This window comes from Pseudonaja textilis, chromosome 2, assembly GCF_049901715.1.
Source record: "Pseudonaja textilis isolate UNSWEBS1 chromosome 2, rPseTex1.2, whole genome shotgun sequence".
In the NCBI taxonomy this organism is placed as follows: Eukaryota; Metazoa; Chordata; class Lepidosauria; order Squamata; family Elapidae; genus Pseudonaja; species Pseudonaja textilis.
This window is the reverse complement of record NC_141991.1, coordinates 58000840-58024542: the sequence shown is the minus strand read 5'-3', so window position 1 is coordinate 58024542 and position 23703 is coordinate 58000840. Positions and strand designations below refer to the sequence as shown.

Sequence of the window (23703 nt, the reverse complement as noted above, 5' to 3'; positions counted from 1 at the left end):
GATGGATGGTTTGGAAGCACTTGTTTACAATTAAGTATGACATGCAAACATAATCTTTATTAGTTTCTACCTAAATTTATCCAATGCATGCAGAAAAGGCAAAATAAAAATTAGCAGCTGGGGAAAAAAAGAGCAAAGTAACTGGGATTTTCATAACTGTCTGTGTGTCTATATTTTTTTAAAAAAAAATAGGAATAGAAAGGAAAGTTAAATAATATGATAGGAACTGATTTTTATCTTGGCCAAGTCTTGAGTTTAGAATATAATATACAAGATAGTGTATTGAAAAAAATTATAATCATGGGTTAGGTGTAAAATTTTACTTGACCTATTGTTAAATCAAGTAGCTTAAAATAAGATATACTGTACACATTTGAAGTGATTGTAATATTAAAAGTCAGAAGTGAAAAACAGACTCAGGTAATGATTTCTCTTGGTATTATGAGTTAGTTGGATTTAGTCCAGTTTAAACAACACTTCTGACATATTCACAGGGAATGGAAAATGTAAGCCTTTAATATTCCACATCTCTGGTCAAGTCAAGCCCTTAAGCACTAATTGAAGTGTTCTTACATTTTACTAGTTAACTCCTTTTGATGCTGCAGTGGCTACATGTGTTGCTTTGCCAACAAATTTCATATACCATATGTATTATCTGTATCTAAAAGGTATCTCATTGTACTTTCACATTAAGAGCTCAATATCCCAGACCTATGACGGTCAGTAAAAGTCAAGCAATGGAGCTACAAGTGCATACGCTGCAAACCTCTCCTAGAGTAATTGATTAAATGGGGTGAGAACAGAAAGACGAGATAATGAATGAATGAGGAGGTTCATTCTTACCCGGTGGTGGGATGCCTGGCATGCCTGGTGGAAGTTGATGGGGTGGAGGCACCCCAGGGTGAAGTGGCGGCATGCTGCCCATGCTAACAATGCCATCAACTGGGCCTTGTAAAGGTGGCAGCACTGGTGGATAGCCACCTATCATGCCTTAAAGGACACAACAAATTTCAAACATGCATCAATGACATGCAAAATGGTCAAATTAATAATGACGTGCACTATCCACACATAAGCACCTTCAGTATTGTCATACAACCCTACAATTAGTACTTTGCAAAAACAAACAATGTTACAATGAGAAATAGAATATTTACAATAAATTAGTACTCGCCAACAGGCATATTTTTTGAAGGAAACAAACTCTGCATCAGGGGTGTCAAACTCAAAGCCTGGGGGCTGTATCTGGCCCATGGGGCCCTGGAAATACCAAAGGACTGCCCCACGGTGGCCCTCCGGAGCCCCGTTTCTGGCCACGATAGCCTCCTGCAGCCATGTGCCAGCGAAAACATAGCCTGGGCAGGCTGCGCACACCCCCAGAGCTCTATTTTTGCTTGCAGAGAGCTGCAGGAGGACATCACGGCTGAAAACGGAGCCTTCACAAGTGACGTCAAACTAACCACCTCCACCCTGGCCACTCCCATCCCCCCGGCCTCCCAAGGTCAAACACAACCCTGATGCAGCCTTCAATGAAATCATTAAAAGTCAATTAACTGCAAACATATATAAATTTCCTGTTGGTTATATGAACATACACAACATTGTTATAAACACATTATGAATTTGTGGTATGGTATAGCATTGTAGCTGCATGGAAAATAAATTGTTACAAAAAAAGCACTCAAACATTTCACTATTTAACTTATGCTTGACACAATCATTTAAACAAATAAGAAATTAATTCAACAACACTGAAGAAACTATTCTTCATCTCATTCTCAATAAGATCTTCTGAGTATTGAAACAGTTTAAAGAGAGAGACATGATCTACCGTGCAATTTCATAAAATTCTCCATCACAGACAATACATTCTATAATTATGATTTCAAATTTTTGAACTGCCAATAGTCACACTGACAATATTACTACCTAATGCCAAAAGTTATAATTTGTATTTGCTAATAACCATAAAATATTTGATAAAAAAGTCACAATGTGACAGAAAAGTGGGCATGTCTTTGAGGAAGAAAATTAAGAGAAAGGGATAACTGAAAGAGTTAATATTAAGGAAAGTTTGAGGTATATATCAAATATAGTAAGGACTGTTCTTGAAGATTCATAAGAAACCAAAACATCAGAGAGGGAAATAAGATTATTACTGATAGAAATAATGGAGAAGTGTTCCATTAGATATTCAAGATAAGGGAAGGGGGAAAACAGAATTTTGGAAAGTTATCTTTCAAGCTGTTTTGTAGGCATCATAAAAGGTCAAAACAGCACCTCTGTACATAAATTATATGGTATCATCCCAGTTTGAAGCATAGTTGTTAATTCAAATATAATTATTTTTATTGACCTACAGGAGAAAAGGATTTTGGAAGTAATAAATCTTTTGTACAGGATGATTTTCATTATTTACAATGTGTGAACCTTATCTAACAGCTAAGATAAATCTAGTGAAACAAACGTCTTCTATTAACTGTTCATACAGTAAGTATGGGCATATGCTGTAATAGTTACAGCTTTGCTATTGTTTTTGATATGATGTAAGGAAAGGAATTGCCCTCTGGATAAGGGGGTAGAATAATGTATACTGGGACAAGAATCCTCTACTCAGGAAGTCTGTGCACAACCCACACCCCTTCTTTAAAAAAAAACTTTGAAAGAGATGGTCTACTGGTTAAAGCATCAGGCTGGAAAACAAAAGGCTGTGAAATCCAGTCCTGCCTTAGGCATGAAAGCCAGCTGCCACTCTCTCTCAGCCTAACCCACCTCACAGCTTGTCATTGTGGAGAGAACAGGAGGAGAAAGAAGTACTAGCCTCCATTTTTTAATGAAAATAATAAAGGAGATATAAACTATACATATCAAAAGATTAAACTTCACAGAAAAGAATCATCGCCATTTAAGCTGCTTCAAAACACAAACTTTTTTGGACTAGATTGTCAATAGCCGTGACAATCTCCATACATTTCATAAAGCCAAATTCTCAAGAATATTATTTATGTAAAAAAGCAACATCATCAGGATGCTCAAAGAAATTCACTGGAGAACGTACTATTGAGTATTACAATCATGTCTAATATTGAATGGACAGGAAACAACACTGGCTACTGTAAAATGCCCAACAATAAAACTAATGGCTATATACTCAGTATTTATGCTGAGCCTATCAAGCATTCAAACCAAGTCACAAATGTTGTCAATTCTCTTTAAAGAAGTCTAAAAGTAGCCTAGCACCCTTATACGTGGAGCTGACACACAAGAGTTCCCAAATCATGGGTGATGGGAAATTTGAATAGGATTCCGTAGCTCAAACATCACGTTCTTCACCAAAAAGCACAGCACAAGCATTCAATGGGCACCTAAGCATGCTCAGGAATTGAGTAAACATTTTGAAGATCTGCAGTATCATGACACTCAGGATGACACTTCCATTTTAAAAAAAGGACAAAGACAAACTATAGGTGGAACCTAAAGTCCTGTTTCATGGAAGAAGCATGAACATGGAGACAGAAGACTATTCTATAAATAGAAGTTAAAGGAAGAAGGATTTTGTCTTATTTTGTTTTCGCCTGCTACCCAGGGTACCTTTCATGCAATTTCAGAGCTTTCATCTTCTGGAACAAATTTAAGGAAGGGATTCACAGGAGAATCAGTAGTAGAACCAAAATGTTGGAATTCCTGTTCTAGGAACAGAATTCAAATAATAGAGTCTGAATCCAGTACAAACAGTTGTCTACTAATAATATGCTGGATGTTGCAATCATATTATGATCATTTCTGAGAATTATATTAGCAGCACTTTTTATTTTATATCAAGTGAATATACAGTACAAAAGGAGAAACAAGATAAAAAAAAAATGTATTAGTTTGAGACTTCTATTTCCTATAAATTAATTGATGCTTCCAAAATCAATTATATGCATTACATTTCCCAAACAAATATACAACCCTATACTGGTTTGAAAATGGGTCCATGTAAATTTCAAAAGTCACTGTTTAATTAGTGCCTTGCTTTAAGCACTGTACAAGACTTCAACCCCAGGGTTTTGAAATAAGACTTTGAACAAAGACCTGAGATATTGTACATTGGCTATTTCAAAAGTAAGATTAAATAATAGATATGCATTGTGAGAATGAGCCTGATGATCCTCTCCTCTTCTCTGATCAAAAAGTCAAATTTCTACGCTTGAGTTACTGTTTGAAAGGATTATAAACTTTGGTCCAAAGTTGGCTTCTTTCACCAAATTTTAACCAATGTTCACTATACTTCTGGGTTCAGTTATATTGGTAGAAGCTTTCAAATTGCTCCTTACAGACATGCAAAAGATAGAGGGATACATCAAGAACTAATGTATGCCATATTAAACCACATTTCTATGTTCCATTCAGCGTGGATAGTGATATAGGGAGTCAGTCTGCTGTTCAGTGAACACAAGCCTAAGATCTCCTGGTCTAGGAAAAATAATCACAACTTTTTTCATTTCCTGTGTGTTGATGAAAACATACATGATCATTTCAACTGGAAGGTAACATTAGTTTTATTCTCAAATGAAGATAAAATACTCATTTGTTACAATCTTAACCCATCGTTAGAACAAAATAAAGTTGCTTATGGGATCCTGAAAATCAATTATATTATGTGAGCAAAATCAACAAGGTCTTGTGGCACATTACAGACCAATTCTCATTACCGAACAAACTTTTGTAGACTGAAGCCCACTTCAGATGTACAATCATTCACTTTGCCCAAGATCTACTGATGATACAGCAAAAAAACAAAAACAACCCCCCCAAACCAACAGTTAATAGATCGGATACAATTTAAACTTTGCGCATGATCGCCGATTAGGGAAAGTGCTGTTATAGGACTAGTCAGGATAAGAGTGCATGCTTATGATTAAATATAATATCTCTACCAGTGGAAGCAACTTTTGTGCTCAAAATCAGGATGCTTTGAAGGTAAATTTTAAGAAGAAAGTTTTATTAGACTGGTTAAGAGTTTGGTAAAGTGGATGAAGGAAAAATGGTCAGAGCCCCTGTTTGTTTTTACCTGCAACAGGTGTCAACTGCGGATTGAGCATCCCCATTGGTGTTGGTGGCGGCACCACCCCCATAAGAGCCCCGACAGGAGTGCCTGCCCGGGGGGAAGAATTCTGCTGCTGTTGCTGTGCTGCTCGTTCTCTCTCCTGCTGCTCGGCAACCTTAGCTGCCCGCTCTGTAAAAGTATTTTAGATTTTCAGTTCTGTTTTATGACCCAGAATTTTAAAAAAAATATTCTCTGATCATTTAGCCTTATGTAGGAAAAAAAAGCCCACACAATTTTAGTAATACAGTATATAATTTTGAACTTATTCAGTTGCCAACATCAAAAAAATTGAATTCTTTTAAAATTCACAAAGATTTCAAGAAATATGGGCTCAGATCAAGACAACCATGGGGAGAAGGAAAGACGCGGAGGTAATTTTCTGTGTCTGCCCCCCTTCTATGCTTCCCAAAATCTTCTCCTGTTTGGAAGCTACCGATTATGCACAGCTACAGAATCAAAGGGAAAAATGTGCTCTGGAACATGTGGGCTCTCACTCACATAGCATCTGTCTGCAACTCCTTAAAGCAGCTGTATGTTTTCACAGCCTCATTTGGCTGCCTTCTGCAGCTGCAGCATGTTCCTGGAGGAAAAAACAGACTTGGTTTAAGGTTCCAATGCACTTTTTTCCCTTTGAATCTGAAGTGTTGCTGAGTCCTACCTGGTTGGGGAATTGTGCAATAGCCTGGATAAGGATATGCTATTGAAGAGAGAAAGGGAAAACAGTATTTGTTTGCAAACTTGCTCATTCATTCATGGTTTCATAATCTAAGCCAGAGGTGTTAAACTGGATTTCTTCGAGGGCCGGATCAGCGTTGTAGTTCTCAGCAGGCTGGAGGGGGTGGGGGCGGATGCCTCCTGCAGCATCCTGCCACCTAAAATGGGGTGCCAGGGTACCTCATGCAGCCTCCCTGGGCCTTGTTTTCACCCTCCATGGCCTCCTGGAGTACTTTGCCAGCCCAAAATGGCCCGCACAGCCCATTTTGGGGCCCATTTTTGGCCAGCAGAGCACTGTAGGGCATGGAGGGTGAAAACAAACCGTGGGCGGCCACACACAGCCCGTTTTAACCACCAGAGGCACTGTGAGCTGGTCCTTTGATATTTCAAGGCCGGCCCTGCAGGCCAGATTAAAGCACCTCACAGGCTGGATCTGGCCCACGGGCCTTGAGTTTGACACCCCTGATCTAAGCCATGGGTTTTATTCTTTATTACCTTTTTTAAAAACTAAAAGTGTTTAGTGTAGCAACACTAAAAGTGTTATGAACAAAATGGCAGCTGTTTAAAAGTCATAAAATCAGGTCAATCACATGACCAGCCCAAATTACAACTGTCATGAGTTACCACTATGATGGGCAAACTCTATTATAGACCTAACTCGAGGACTACCTGTAAGTGAGCTATCCACTGTCTATAAAACCACGGTGATCTTTGTAGATTTAACCTATTATTACTACTACTTGAGGCTGAAGTTGATAAAGAAGACTCATTTATTAAATCACTTTATCTGCTCTTTACCAAATTGGTAATACAATGAAACCTCACTTCAGCAGGCTTTGATACAACAGATTTTACACTCAAAAGACCACAATGACTCAAATAATGCAGATGCAAATGAGGCAATGTATGCAATTAATGTCATCTCCCAAATGACAACTGATGCAAAAGATATATGTGTCACTTGATAAACTATTATTACATCCATTGATACAATTATGTAGTTTTGTATTTAGTGCATATTCATGTATAGTGGACATCCTCTTCCAATTAATCCATTAAAATAAGATTTCGCTGAATTGTTAATATATGTTGTCAACGGAATACCAAGTGTAAGCCATTTTTGCTATTTTCTCTATGTTAACAAGAATTCAATGTTTTCCTCTTATTGTAGTCCTTCAGTAATATGGTTTTAAGTTTTTATTATAATGCATTGGATGCATTTGGTAATTCAGCTGCTTGCAAGTAGGGTAAATTTTTCTCAACGATATAACATCTATTTAGTTGGTAATGTTTACTTCTATAAAGTAGTCTTTCTTAATGTCCTTCCAAAATGTCTGCACTACAGATGGGTTTAATGTTGCCACTTAGTCATCCTAACCTTTTGGAGGAAAACTATGAACAAAGGATTTCTGTCTTATTTGCAAGATAAATGACGAAAATATTGTTAGAAAATGAAGAATGGGACAAGCATTATCTGATTAAATACTCACTTCCTATTGTACCCTTTCAGTTTTCAAAACACTTCTGTATTGTAGTCAACTAAGAAAAGGGTGGGTTTTGTATTAAAAAAAGGGATAGGAATATAAGTGATAATCCATTCAAACATATTTAGAGAACATGAAATTATAAGCATAATCAAACAACACAAGGAAAGCTATACATGTATCATCCATAGGGGGTGGGAGGAATAAACAGAAAGGATACATAAGAACTTCTTATCTTTAGTGGCTACAATGTATGATTCATACCAAAGGGCAGCATTCCTTAGCGAATCAGGAAAAAAGTAATGTGTTCTTTTTTGATTTAACTAAAAAAACCCAGAAATCTAACTATTTTTTTTATAAATGATTGTTTAAAAGAAACCATCAAATAGAAACTATCTTAAAGATATTTTGACGAGATTAAATTTTTTCATACAAATTCTATTAGCCTGAACTTAGACTATGACCAGAAAAATAACAGGCAACATTTCACAAATGATTTTGAGTTAAATATTTGTGCTAGATATAAGCAGAAAAGAGAGAGAAATTATAGTAATGACAAAGCAATTAAAAATGATTAGTAGAAGCAGGAGTTAAACCATGTCAAATTAAACACATTCAAACCCAGTTTGTTCAGACCAGGGCTTCAACGACTGAGATGCAATGAAATGTTAAAGGCATGATAGATGTTAATCTATTCTTTTCTAATTATATTTATTTATTATTTGGCTCAACACAAAATTTGCCAGGAACAATCTTTAGATGTGTGATGCTTTTACATCGTGTGTCATGACATCACATTTTAGTTTAAAGCAAGGGTATACATTTGGCTGAATTCCAAACTGAATTGGACGGATTTGGAATTTATGGAATTGAAGTCTTTGAAGATAACTTGGAAGTTGCAGCTGATACAAAATGCAGGATCAGGCTAGCAGTCAGATAGATCCATTAGGATTCTGGGCCCAACTAAGAGTGCTGTCTGTCAGCTAAAAAGGGCAATATGATATGTCACTGGGATGTATCAGGGAATACCTTACCAGACATGGTTCTGCCTATCATTCAAACATTCAACACTGGTGGCGCAGTGGTTAGAAGGCAGTTATTGCAGGCTAATTCTGTCCACAGCCAGCATTTCGATCCTGACTCAGCCTTCCATCCTTCTGAGGTTGATAAAATGAGGACTCAGATTGCTGGTGGCAATATGTGACACTGTAAACTGCCCAGAGTGCTGTAAAGCACTATGGAGTGAGTACATACAGTAAATCTAAGAGCTATTGCCATTGCTATCAAGGAGGAGTTAGCTCAAAGATACTCTCTCCCACCAGAGATTAGAGGGATTTAGACCAAGATATGGGTTTTCTTGATACTAGGCTCCATTTAACAAAAGATGCTTCCCCTGAAGACACAAATGGCTCCTACCGTTCTTATATACAGGAAACTCTTTAAAACAATTTTATTTCAGCAGACTTTTAAGCATTCAAGTGTTTCAAAGCATATTTTTCTTTGCTATTTTTTTGTGATTATTATAATTTTGAACAGTTTGCTTCTTAAGCACAGAGATATACTTTTATTTGGTTTGCTTCTGTTTGCCCAAATCACGTCCATTGAGGCATCTCATAAACACTGAAATAAATAAATAACTTTTAAAGCAGATCAGCTCTTTAGTCCAACTGAAAGGAACCACTCATTAGAATTAGAATTCTTTTTCTATTGGCCAAGGGTGACTGGACACACAAGGAATTTGTCTTGCTGCAAATGTGTAAAAACCATTATTCATCACATAAGGAAAACGCCAGGGGAACGATATATATAGCTTGCAATTGATAGCACTAACTCTTAATCATAAATGGTTTACCAATGCTATCCAGGATATAATATATCCTGACCCATTTTGCACAAAAAAGCATGAAAGAACAAACTCTGCAAGGAAATGTAATACAATTTTGCAAAAGGAAAATGTATCAGTAACTTCCATATAAAATAAAATGCTTAGCACAATCCCCATCCTGCCCTATTCAGTTGACATAATATATTACTTTTTCTTAAAATATATCCAATTCTGTCCAAGTGAAAATAGTGTACTTTTCATACTTGTAAACCCATAGTTTATTAACAATAAAATGTAGACGTTATGTTTTCTGTGTCAAAACTAGCTTCTGAATCGAAATGGAGTCTATAAATCAATCTAGAATGAAGTGTCCCATTTTCAAAGCCTCAAAATTAAGATTCAGCTTAACTGTTGCTGCATATGACTGTCTCTACTCAAAACACAAATCCAATTAAAATTATTTTCCATTATTAATTAAAAAGCATTATTGATAAATTCTGTAGCATTTTATTTTCCATATAAAAGTCATTTAAGAAGGAAATTGTAATCATGTTTCCTTCTCATTTTAATGTAGTTTCAGACTGGATTATTTTCTTTGTCCTTTTGCAGAAACAGTACAAAATTGCTTGACTTTGTTTTAGTTATTACCTGCTCCACCCACACCCAAAATGACTAATAAAATGAATCACCGAACTAAGGTTTGGGATCAAACTTTACACATTTAGAGCCATCATACTGAAATCAGGAGTCCACTATTACTTGATTTTAACAGGTCTGTTCTAAATACGACTAAACCAGAATCCAACCCCTGGATTCTAATCAAAATAAAACACAGAATTAGTGAAAACAAATAGTTAACTCTCATAAGTCTTATATAATATCAATACCAGCAACACTCATAACTCATAATGAAAAGAATCTTTTCTATGTTTTGAAAGATAGAAATGAATAGGAAGTCTTAATTTTTATCTGGAATTATACAACAGATATATGTTCTTAGTTCTATGGAGGAAAATTACATCAAATGATAATTGAGTAGAACTATTTCTTCATTTTTGTTTGTGCAAAAAGAAATGATATACTAAATTCATAAGTTAAAAACCAAATGGAAGAATTAAAGATTCAATACAAAGTTTAATCTAAAAATTCAGTTTGTTCTGAAATAATTCTGAATTTTTTTTTCATTCTGCAATGTTTATAAATTTATTTTCCAATGGTACAATAAATTTTTAAAAAATATTATACTATTAGGAAAATATGGTTTTTAAACATATGAAGATTAATTGTCAGATTTAAAAAATTAAGTTATTTAAACAACTAAATCACTATGACAAAGGATTAAGAACACCTTTGGATTCAGTAATTCAATTAAAATACAAAATTTTATCAAGTTGCATTTCTTTGTTTTATTTAATTAATGAAAGGATGTGTTATTTTTCTACAGAAACACATTTTAGTTGACAAGTAATCTTACTATATATTTTACATCATACATATAGGATGTGCAGTGTTGATTTAGAAACAACACATGAAAGAGATTAAATGTGCCATTTCCTTTTCTATTCTGTCTTTCAGTTTCAAACACACATATGTTTTCACATTATGCTAGTGCCTTATTTTCTTGTTGTCTTATTCAGTAACAATTTTAATTATACTTATCTACCTCTTTATTTCTATGTGCTTTAAGACCTATAGCAGAATACCTGGACCAGTTATTTTAAATTAGCATACAGATTTCAGACTCCTTTCTGTATCTTATATCTGCTGTAATCTTTTCTTGGCTTTCCTTTTATGTTTTTACTCTCACACTTTTCAAAACCCCTTGCTTTAAAAAATCACTTGCTATTTTTCCGATTCAGGTCTCTGGTTCTATTATGCCTTTCTAATTTCCAAATCTCTCTGTAAGTTTCACCACCACTCATCTATCTAATATATTATGGGCAGCTCAGGAGGTAGTCATTTACCTATTTAAAGTTTTCAAGACAGAAATTGGACTTGCCTGTTTAGACCTTGCATCTTTTTCTGATATAGATTTACCTTCATACTCTGCTTTCTTGGAGGCTTCCAGATTTCTCCACTCTGTTCCAACCAGTCTGCTGAGTTCTCCAAAGGAATAATCTGGATGCTGAGCTTTAATAACAGCTCTCATCTCACTGCTAAACAAGATGTATCCACTCATATTGATCTTCCTTTTAGAGCCTTCCTTTTTTACACTGCCTTTGATAGACTTCGGAGTAGACTATAAAGCAAAAGAGAGAGAGAAAGAGAGAGAGAGAGAGAGGGAGGGAGGGAGGGGGAGGGAGAGAGAGAGAGAGCAATTGCCATAAATATAAAGAAAAATTCAGATGTATTTATTTAATCAATTTGTACGCTGTCTCAGATTGGCTATTTTGACCATTACAGAAGTGCTTTAAGTTTATTATGTATAGGTCACCCGACCTCCATCTCAACTGTATGTGAGCTATAAGCTGTAGAATAGTTATAAGGATATATCCCTTCAAATGAGTTTGAAACTTTCTGTAAGTTCTTAGTCACAAAAAATTAAAATGAGGAAATAAAAAAAAAAGACAAGAGGCCAGGTATGGTACCTGGATGTTATGGTAAATCGTTGGCTCTACCTCCTAAGATCAGCAGAGTCTTTGTAGGCTGGAACAAATCTGATACAAGTAGTCTTCGAAGGATAACCACAACTGAGCCCAAAATTTCCTGGGAATTTTGCCCCATTTTACAAGCTTTCTTGCCACAGTTATTAAGTGGATCACTGCAATTGTTAAGTTAGCTAACATGGTTGTTAAGTGAATCTGGCTTTCTTGTTGACCTTTGATTGTTAGAAGGTCGCAAAAGGTGATCAGGCCACTGCAGCTGTCATAAATACATGCCGGCTGCTAAGCATCTGAATTTTGATCATGTGACCATGGGATTGCTATGACAGTGCTGAGTGTGAAAAATAATCATAGGTCATTTTTATCAGTGCCATTATAACTTTGAACAGTCATTAAAAGGTTTTAAGTCCAGGACTATCTCTATTGCTTATTATTCAAAAGAGTTATATAGCACTTTTTAGAGTTAATAAATGTTTAAGACATCAGCTAAAAACTGGGAGACAGTAAGATCCAATTCCGCCTTAAGCATAAGAGCTGGGTGGGTGACTCTGGGCCTGTCTCTCTTTCAGCCCAAACCAGCTCACACTGTTGTGAGGGAAGAAGGAATATTTGCTGCCTTGAGTTATTTATTAAAAAATAATAAAGGCAGGATGAAAAAATAAATGATCCTTTCGAGTAGCTTACAGCAATCAACAATATTCATTTGCCATGTTTTACAATGGTACATTTGTTCCAAGTCTGTATTACTGTATGGATTAAATAATGACTGATGCTAAGGCTTCTCTCCAATGATTTCTACCTGTCCTATGAGATCTGGCGGGAGAGATTTGTTCAGGGCCCATCCACAAGTGCCATCTCTGACAGGGCTCAGGAAGAGAAGCTTTTCTGTTGTGGTGCCTGTCTTCTGAAACATCATTCTCCTAGAAAAACTGAAAATCTGGCTTTGCCATCAAACCTGAAACCCTGATAGTATGGGTGAGCCTATTTCTTGGCCTTGGTTGTGTTAACTGAGCATTCTCAGGTGGTTTATTATATTTTCTCTGTTGTTTTAAATTTAGGTTTTTTAAATTGTTTTTATTCTTCTTAACTGTTAGCCATCCAGAGTCATGCATATGACGTGGGTAGCCATATAAATTTATTTAATAAATACATGAGCACATTACATCACTCACACATACTTACATTGTTACACAGTTTATAAAAATATATTCCTTTCGCCAATATGATTTAGTAAGTCATATTACCTGTGGTGGAGTATATGGCATTATATCCAATTCATTGGACAGTGGAGTCTGCAGTTGAGGTACTGTTGGTGCTTCTGCAACTTCACCTTCCTCTTCCCCAATCTCTTCAATATCCTCTTCTCCACCTTCTAGCTCAGCAAACTTTGCTTCTAGCTGCTGAATTTTTTTCTCTAAAAGTGGAGATGGCTCCTTTTGTGGAATAATGGGTTTCCTAGAAAAGAAAAGTATATATTTGCTAAACAGTCTTTCTCCTCAGTAAGACAGAGAAAGAAGCAATAAAGAATAAACTAAACAAATGCTAGGTGCTAGGTCAGGGAAACATTAAGTCCAGTTTACATCAGTATCTTCCACTATCCCCCTCCACATCTTTCTGTTTTTAAAGACCATCTTTGCTTCAACTGCATCCAAATGCTAATTCACACACTGCCCTTGATCTTTGTGACTGCTCATTTTTAAAAATTCAGTCCACAGTCATTCTTAATCTATCTCTTCTTATTTAATACCCAAACTTCTAAAGTACACCGTTCCTCCTGCATTCAACTTATTATTTCTCCTGACATACCCAATTTCCAAATAAACCAGTAGGCAGTTAAAAATGACCATTTTAGCAATAGCAACAGCACTTATATACCACTTCACAGTGCTTTTACAGCCCTCTCTAAGCCGCTTACAGTCAGCATATTGCCCCCAACAATCTGGGACCTCATTTTACCCAAAAGGATGGGAGGCTGAGTCAACCTTGAGCCGGTGAGACCTGAACTGCTAAACTGCTGGCAGCCAGTGATCAGCAGAAGTAGCCTGCAGTACTGCATTCTAAACACTGCACCACTGAGGCTCTTAATGTTTTAATTTTAATTGTAATGGCTTTTTTCAACAACCATTAATTCCTTGCATTGTTACGTACCACTCCTGGGTTTCTACCATTATTTACCTATATTAAAATTTATCCATCCATTTCCACATCTTTAATAAACCATTTTCTGAATAAAATGCCTTGTATTTGCTTTGAGTTGGAAATAGCATAGGAACCCATCTAATCTGAGAAAAGTAGGCAGGTCTTCTGTGGCCTTGATATGAAGTAGACCTTTATAATCCTTAGCTGGATAAGGGACCAGAGAGCGGACATTAATTTGGTTCTAGGCAACAGTCCATTCACTTGAGGAAAGGAAAAATTCAAAGTTTTGAGAGTGTTACTAGTCTACTCCATTTTAAGGGATCCAAGACAAATGGAAACCTATTCTCCTATGTCCGACTTCCTCTTATGGTATATACCAGTCAGAAATCAGTCCTGGGTATGGAACAGAGACTGCACTCATTGCTCTCGTCAATGCCTTATGGTGGAAATTGATGGGAAGGAAAGAAAATATTATTGACCTGATGGACCTCTAAATCACATTCAGCATTGTCAATCTCTTTAGCGCTGGGAAAAAGTATTTTTCTCTGTTGTAAAATCAAATTAACTTAGATTATTTTTATTGAAAAATTAAAATACAATTTACCTGAAATAATAAATTTCATCATCTACTACCTTAGCAGACAAAGAAAATCTTTTTAGTCCCTTGAATTTTTTCATCTGTTTGTCACTTTCATTATAGCGACTTTCACAGAGAAGAACATCATTTTCATGGATTTCAGTTGGTCTACAGGAAAGAAAGTCTTTGAAAGACAGCACAGCACACTTTCCTGAAAGAGAGGATAATAAATAGCTGTATTTTATTCATTAATATGCATAGCATAACATTTGCAATGTATCTGAAAATTTTGAAATATCAAAATGTGTGAGGCTATCAGACTGATTAGTTGAACTCATAAGTCAATACAGCAACTAATGTCACATGTGCTGCATACAATTACTGGTTCCTAATATGACATGTAGCTCCTATGTGCTGATGCTGTCATCAATTCAAGAGATACCAAATGAGCTTCCTTAATACAGACACAAAACTGTATCTGCTTTACAATATTCCAAAAAGTTATTTCTCTAGAAAAGAGCCAGATAAATTACACAATCCATTTCTTCTTTCTTGTTAGAAAACTAAACTATTTTTTAAAAAGAAATGTCATTATTATATAACTTTATTTTGCAGCAATTTTATTTAAGGAAGTGACAATTTTTTGCAGCAATTTTATTTAAGGAAGTGACAATTTTTTCAACTCTACATTTTGAAACATAGTAATAACATTTATTTTATTGTTTAATTACCCAGAATGCACGTCATCGGGCAAGTCTCTTCCAAGTTACTCAAAAATACCTCCTTCTTATAAAACATTTTAGTTGGCTCATGTTCTGTTTCTTCTGGGTGAATAAAAATTGGACCAAAGAAATAGGCAGCTCCATCTCTAACCCACATTTTTTCTATTCTGAAAAGATAGGAAAAACACTGCTTCAAAGTATTTCAAATTCAATTTTAACATTTCCTTTCACTTAATGTATTGATTGACTATGCAATGAAATCACTGCTGACTCTTATCAACCACATAGCAAGATCTTCTTCAGGATAGTAATGCATTATAGGACAGTTTTATTCCTTTTTACTGTGATATCTTCTGCAACAGCAGGTATTCCTCGATCTATGTCCACAATTGGGACAAGAACCTCTGTTGCTAAGCAATGCAACTAATGTAAAGAGGGCTGTCCTGTGACTGCATCACTTAGCAATGGCAATCCTTACTCGCTCCACTGCAGTTAAGCAAATTCCACTGGTTGTTAGGTAAATACAAGCCGCTGTTGTACATTTATTATACTTTTTTAAAAAAAGTTGTACCTGCCAACCCTTGGTCGGACTAACCCATGCGATTTTATAAAGACACAATCTCCAACTTTTAACCACATGTCATTGTAACAAAGCTGTTCATAGTAGTGACAGCCAGGTTCTCCGTTTGACATGTCAACTGGAACATCTTCCTTATCCTGAAATACAGAAATATTTATAGAGTAGGAAAAGTAATGCAATTGATGCTAAATATTTATTGGAAATCTTCCGCAACATCCAGAGATAATGTTTATGTAGGGTGAACAATGTCCATAGAAATGTCCAATATGTGCTGTATAAATTACTTTTATTTATCTCTACACATACAGTTGCTTTTGCCTCTAAAAATAATAAAATATCAAAATGTACAGGAAATCTATCAAAAAGTCAGGAAAAATTGTCTCTAAATAAATTTAAAGCACTCACATTCCCACTTTAATAACTCTTTCCTGTTAAATAAGTACCTTTTCAAGACTAAGAATACTATCTCCAATTTTGGTATCCTCCAATGTTTCAGAATGCTTTTCTTCGTCAATTTTGTCTGTATTAGCAAACACTGATGCAACACGAACCACAGGTAAGGGCACTTCTCGAGGGACAAATCTTACAGAACTAATTGGCATAGTCCACAATTTAATTTTCTTAAAAGACTTTGTCTTTGCGGAATAACGTGATTCACAAACATAGACATCTTCATCTCTGAAGTTTTCTGGACATAGCTTAAAATATTCCTGCAAGATAGAAATGAAAAGAAAATTAGAGCACTACATAGAGACATGCAGAAAGCAGAAAACAACCAGAATTTTATTGAAACACTATCAATTAATTGGCTTTTTGCAATTCAGGCCTTTCAAAGTGACAGCAATGTTGAGTTTCAACAAATGAAAAAAGAGTTCCCCCTCCCGCCTCCCAATTCTATCCTGTCCTATCCCTGAATCTTGGTCTTCCCTTGAAGTATGTTGAATCTAGTATTACCGTATTAGAAGCCACTCAAACCTAAATATTTAGTTATATAGAGGGATAAGGCTAAATTCTGGCAACTCAAAACCAAACATGGCCTTTTTCTTTTTTCTCTTACAATACAAGGGGAATTTTTGAACCTCTTGTCAAAAATCCCATCTTGAGCTAGCACCCTTTATTCTCTCTCTCTTTCTTCAAATAAGCTATTTTTTTCTAATAACTTGTGTCTTAACTTCTATAAATTGGACACTATTTACAGTTTACTTTCTATTGTAAACCACACATCAGGGGGACATTGCAACTCTCCAGAATTTGCAAAATAACCCTAGCACTGTTATGCTAGGAGGAATTGTAGGCAACAATGACAGGGCCAATTTCCCCATTTGTTCCATTCCCAAATATAAGAGGCAAGCAGAAAATCAGTATTAATGTTAAGAGTTCAATTAGATTCTTCTCACCTTAACAAACATAACCACACATTTGCCTAGAATTTTGCTCACTGTAACTTTGTTGTAATAATCGCTTTTAAACACCTCCTTCTCCAAAAATTTTCTGGTTGCAAGATGGAATGTTTCATTAGGTCGATAAAACCAGCAACCGTATAACCATTTTTCCCCTAAAAACAAGATAAAGTTTAGCACCCACAGACAATAAAGTTATAGTAGAAAACTATCATAATAATTTTAAGGTCACTTTATATTAAGACAGTTATAGTGTTCTTCTGGTAGCTGTCTGAAGCTTTGCACAGAAAATATCTAGCCAATGAAATATATTGTTTTATGTCTGTTATCTGCAGAATTAGTACACTCAAAGTATTTGGATGAATTTGAAAAAAAGTAGACAACTTCTGAGGCCTGTACCCACCTTAAAAGAAACAACACGTAACTACATTTACTTTTATGAATGAATGAATGAAAAAAAAAAGTTCCCTGTGAAGGAACTATAGTTTAAAAAGAAGGTTATTGTTTATCAGTGATGCTAAAGAGAACAGCAAATCTATACTAATCATACCCAATTTGACAATAACAACTTCCTCTTCGTGCCAGAAGGGGAATATCAAATGAGGTGGAATTCTCTGAACCACTCCAAAGGAATAAAAAAATGAAGAATCAGCTTATGTCCAGACAATGGTTTATTGTTCTGAATTATTTCAAAATCCATCAATCTATTATGTTAACTTCATGACAGCGTCTTAAAATCATACAAGGAAAGTTATTATTTGAATACTGACAAATATTGAAATTATGAAATTACTGATGGGTTCTGCTGTCCTTGGTTCTGTATGATTATATTTTAGTTATCTTTCTGAAATAAAAGTATATGCACAGTACTCTCTTGTAGGCTTTTTTAAATCTTAAAAAGAGTTTTACAAAAATTAACACTCCTTACCGTTTGAATCTTCCCACAATCGTTCTATGCAGACTATATGGGGCTGTAAATTAGCTTCTGCAGGTTCAACATATACATAGTCTCCAACATGGTACATGCTGTTCTTAAAGCTGCAATCTTGGCTGTATGTTCTGTGTAAATTAGATAGTCCTGATCCTCCAGAAGTATCTTCACTCTTTTCAGCTTCTTATTCAACATACAAGAAAGCACGGGAAATTATTTCTACTCAGTTTAAGGGCTCACAGGTCTCTTTATTTTGTAATATGTTACTATGAAATATGACTAAAAAACACAAATGTTGATGCTAGCTTCCTGATTATTGTCACATTTTTTCGAATATATATTTTTGGGAAGATTCCATTAAAAGTTTGAGAATTTCTGCAGAATAATCTACCAATGTTATGGTAATTATGCCATAATACCGTTTGCCTTACACTAAAAATTATTTTCACTGAAATTCAAAATATGTATCAAAATATGAAGGTAAATGAGAGCTGAATTATAAAGACAGATTTTTAGAGACTCCCCTACATTTAAAATTATATAATTAATTATTCTTTATTCTACAGTGACTATTTTGTAAACTATATTGATAATAGAAATCAATCTTTATCCAATCTCCTCTTATAAATGATTATATGTCAATAGAAGTGGCACGATATGCACCATACAGTTACCTCTCTTCTCCTCTTCTCTTTTAAGTTTGTCCTCTTCCATTTCTTTTGGAAGTTTTTCTTTCTTCTCTTTTTCTACATCATTATGTAGATGTTTAGTAGTGTAGCTAAGGGCTGGTGATAACAAGATCTCACCATTTTTGCAGAGTTCATCACGGATTTTGATAAAGAACTGCTGAAGTTCTACAGCATCCTCATAAATCTCTGAATCCGTCCTTTAAGGAAAATAATATGTAAAATGCTAGCATATAAAATATAAAACTTAAGCATCATAAATATTATTCGCATCTGCTGTTTTTCGGGTCTTGCTTTGGATGTAACGAGAAATATTAAAATGAAATGAATCAAAAAAACTACAATCTAAATAGTTTTTTTAAAAAATATTTAAATGACCGAGGAACATCTAAAACTAAATATAGGTATTATTTTAAGTGATAATGCAGTACTCTAAATGTCACAAGAAAATTCCAAACAGAATGACGAAGTCTATTTTTTAATCAAAGCTTGCACACAAAATAGACATCGTGTAAAGCCTTCAAAGGCTTTCAAAAATTAAGAATTTTCTCCACAACATTTATAAGTCAATCATTTCCCATATCTTGTAAATGCTTTATTATAAAAAGGACTTTTCTTTATTTTAGTCATAGTTACAGCAAAAGTAAAGCACTACTTACCGGTTCATTCTCCTTGCACGTTCCAGCACTTCAAACATATGTTCTTGGAACAAATCCAACCGTCTATAGCGGTTATTCTCTACATTTCTCCGTATGATATCAAAAGTCAAAGGAGGTTTGTTTGGGAAACTGGGGTCAACAGCAGGAATTTCAGCTAAAGAGTCACTATAGCACCTCCCCTCATCATCCTGGTGACTCATTACAGAGACAAAAAGGTTATGTATAAGTTCTTGGATTAGCAGAGTCACATTTGGGACATGAGAATCTTCATCCCCTTCTATATCTCTTCTAGTCTCAAGCAAAACTTTATGTAGCACAAGTGCATCTTTGTAAATCAAGGATTCTGGTTCATTGTAAGTGCAGGCATTATTAAACATCATTACAAAATCTTCAACCATAGAATCAATATCCTGATATTTGTTGGCCATCATGTGACTTCTGATTTTCTCCATATCAACTGGCTTTTTAATTGTCAGATAATAATCAGGAAGCTCTGACCGCGATGGAAGTCGTAGAAAAATTGCACTAAGTCTTCTACCTCTTTTATCTGTATAGTTCTTCACAGCTTCGTATACTTCATTAAGCTTCTGCTGCATTGGAGTCATATATTTTGATTTTTTAGGAGAAATGCCAGTTTTTCTACCTGGGGGGATAAAACTAAATTTTGCCATTTGCAACTTTGGTTGCTCAAATATTAATAAGATTTCTGATCAGACAGATCTAATTGGTAAGATTTTTTTATATTTTTCAACATACTCTGAATGTTCCCTCACAGTGGAACACATGACATGGTACATTCAAAGCAGTGAGAAGAAAACTACTACAAGGATCACATTAGTTTTGTCAAAAGTAAAAGGCATACTTGTTAGACTCCATGATCACAGGAATTTAACAGATAATTATATCCACATCTGGAGATTCTCCATTACATACAATTTTGTGACCGCACAAAAAATAAGGCTAAAACCTATGTATGAGTCCTGTTTCATAATGTTAAAAACTTCTGGGTCGTGGTACTGACCACTAAGTATAAAATTCAGTACTAATATTTATCTCTGAATCATTAACAATTTATATTACTAACTAAAGCTATTTCAGTATCAAAGGTTTACAGTAAATCAAGTATGATTCTACAAAATTAAGACAAAATACAGTTGTAATAATATTATTTTTATATTATATTATTTTTATATATCTTTATATTATTTATATTTCCCTAAAATCTCAAAAGTCCCTTAGTTTTGCCTCATTATAGGGCATTTTGCAAGTTTTCAAGGATGAGAATGGGAGCAGTGGGGTCTTTGGAAGACAACATTTGAAATCGTAGAAGACTGGATTATTGTCCACCATTGCCTTAATGTAACATTAGCTATTAGAATGTCCTATGTCCCTGAAATCTAGCATTTGAATTTAATACATGTAGTTTATTTGAATAAAATTATTAGGAACCTAATAGTGTGAATTATCTCTCTTAGCAAGCAAAAGAATCACTATAATTGAGAAAGATTCATAAACAAAAAATAAATGAGTAAATAACACTCATTTGCTCAAGAGCCGTGGTGGCGCAATGGTTAGAATGCAGTATTGCAGGCTGACTTACTGCTTGCTGCCAGGAGTTCAATTCTGACCAGCTCAAGGTTGCCTCAGCCTTCCATTCTTCCAAGGTCAGTAAAATGAAGACCCAGATTGTTGGGGACAATATGCTGACTCTGTAAACTGTTTAGAGAGGGCTATAAAGCACTATGAAATGGTATATAAGTCTAAGTGCTATTACTGTTGCTAATATGTTATTACTCATTGATTTTTGTTTATGCAGCTTTCTCAATTATATTTAAAAAGTAAGCTAAAGTTTAAGAGTATATTTAGTTTGTAGTTCAAATAATTATTTCAATTATTCAACAAGCTTTCTCTCCACAGTATAAACATTACCTATTCAAATGAAAATTCACCAGCATTACTTACTTAACTTTAATTTAGGGGAAACAATTTCATCATCTTCAAGCAGAGGCCCCAATTCTTTTCTTTTTTCTTTAAGAATTTTCTCCAAAATATGAGCATCATTGTAAACCTATTAATCATAAAAAATTAATTCATAATCAAAATGTATAAAGCAACCAAGTTATATATAAATATGCTTTTTAACCAGGTGAGCCTGGTGTTTTAGCTAGCACTGGTGTACATATTCGTGTAATGGCATGAATGGTAATGGCCAGGAGGCTTGTTAAAAATATTTATAATATATTTAAGGGTTAAAGTATTATTCCTTAAATTGTACTAAGAAATTGGCAGCAAATAAGCCCACCCTAGCCCCCTAAATGTAAAGAACATCTTTCTAGAAAAAGTATAATGTGAAAGCCTTTACTTAAGTGAGATTTAGAGGCTCATTCCAAAATCTTATTTATCTGATTCTTACGTTCCATGTTCACAATATTGGTTATTTCATATCCTAAAGAAAGTATTACAAAGTTACATATAATGTATAAAAGTACACAGGGACTTATTTTTAATCTTTTTGTTAAAATACTCAATGCCAGTCCTGTAAAGCTGAATGATTCAGGACCGATGAGAAGAAAAGCTGCCTTTTAAGCAGGGATAGCATTTAAAAATTCATGCAGGTAAAATTGCAAATAGTAAGTAGCCTGGTTGGTACAGTGGCACCATGTATTCAGCTGCTTTGAAACTGCATTTTGACGCAGTACTCACTGTTGGTTTGATTCTCACCGCACAAACTAGAACTTGTTGGTGTCGGTTGTCTTGGTACTCATCATTTTTGGTACTCATTGCACCTCCCAAAACCAATTAAAGAAGAGTATCGAGATACCACTGTAATCTATTATTTCAGCATGATAAACTGTTTTACAGATTACTATCAAGCAATAATTTGATTGCAAACATAATGTGATGCAATACATTGATAATTATTTCTAAAGGACTAGACAATCCTATTGATTGCAGCCATTTGTACCCTATCCTTTGCCATAAAAAAAAAGAATACCTCATGATTAAGAAGTTTATAAGCCACGGTGGCACAGTGGTTAGAATGTAGTAATGCAGGCTACTTCTGCTGACTGCCGTCTGCTTCCAATTTGGCAGTTCAAATGTCACCAGGCTCAAGGTTGACTCAGCCTTCCATCCTTCTGAGGTGGGTAAAATGAGGAGCCAAATTGTTGGGGGCAATATAGTGACTCTGTAAACCGCTTACAGAGGGCTCTAAAACTCTGTAAAGCACTACATAAGTCTAAGTGATATTGCTATTAAAAATGTATAGGCAGCTTTAAACAAAACCTACACAAGGAACCTACACAAGTGTAAAAAATATTGTGTAATTCATATAATAAAACTCCAAGAAAGATTTTATTTATGATAATTTACAGAGTAAGTTAAGGAAAATATGGATAACTTTTAAAATATCTTTCCTTCAGTTATACCTGTGAGCCTTCTTCATTATAATGCCTCGCATTTCGAAACATTAACCTCATATCTTCTATCATAGCTTCCTCTCCAGCATATTTGTCACTACGGATATTATGTTCTATTATTTTTAAATCCATTGGCTCCAAAATGATTTTGTAATAATCTGGATAGTCTTTTTTGGAAGGTTTCACCATAAACAGCTCACATAGCCTTCGGCCTGTTCCAGGTTCTCGTGCTTCAAGAACAACATTGTATAAGATTTTCATTCGTTGTTTCTTTATATTCTTCTTACTGTTCAAAGAGAGAAAAAAAGACTACTTTAATCTTGGTGTATGCAACTAGAATCATTGCTGTTTTCTGCAGTGAAAATCGATTTATTAGGTTATATATTATATAGAGTATGTACACGTAAAAAATGAATAAGAACTGACCCAGATTGGATCTTGCAAAGAGACTTAAAAGCTTAATAACCTCTATTGAAATTTTATATGTGTGACTTTATTGAAATAGTTGATTAGATTTACATAGCCAATTTTTAGAGAAGCAGGTTTGATATATTAACCCAGAATAGCAATCTTAGCATTGCATTTCTTTCCTTCTCAAAAAAATAAATAAATCTTACTTCGTAATTACCTGAAATCATTATTCAGACTTTCAAGAAGTCTGAAGCAATTTGGCAGTGAAGATCCAATATTTTAAATTTAAGACTGAATAGGATTACCTCAAAACAATGTTGATGAAACTGCTCTCAACAATACACAAACAGAATCCAGACAACTTTAGGGGTCCTAGTGGATTCATAGCTTCTATTCCGAGAGCAAATAACAGCCATTGCCAGGAGGACAACTTCATTTTATCTGCCAATTGTGCCACTTCC

At 34.8% G+C, this 23703-nt stretch overlaps 1 protein-coding gene across 13 annotated transcripts in view; it reads right to left on the bottom strand.

Moving 5' to 3' along the window:
* Positions 1-23703, bottom strand: part of PBRM1 (polybromo 1) — a 55453-nt gene that overhangs the window by 5954 nt on the left and 25796 nt on the right. For 8 of the 13 annotated variants that reach the window (XM_026724938.2, XM_087923995.1, XM_026724944.2 and 5 more), the window contains 14 exons: positions 22841-23117; positions 21375-21480; positions 19413-20055; positions 18742-18953; positions 18065-18250; positions 17134-17291; positions 16180-16446; positions 15728-15873; positions 15166-15323; positions 14462-14645; positions 12963-13173; positions 11153-11354; positions 5057-5221; positions 844-990 (listed from right to left, as the gene is read on the bottom strand). In XM_026724938.2, the coding sequence (XP_026580723.1) occupies positions 844-990; positions 5057-5221; positions 11153-11354; positions 12963-13173; positions 14462-14645; positions 15166-15323; positions 15728-15873; positions 16180-16446; positions 17134-17291; positions 18065-18250; positions 18742-18953; positions 19413-20055; positions 21375-21480; positions 22841-23117 (3062 nt within the window). The remainder of the gene's footprint in view (positions 1-843; positions 991-5056; positions 5222-11152; positions 11355-12962; positions 13174-14461; positions 14646-15165; positions 15324-15727; positions 15874-16179; positions 16447-17133; positions 17292-18064; positions 18251-18741; positions 18954-19412; positions 20056-21374; positions 21481-22840; positions 23118-23703) is intronic. The other 5 variants (XM_026724922.2, XM_026724930.2, XM_087923998.1 and 2 more) reach the window with 3 other exon arrangements.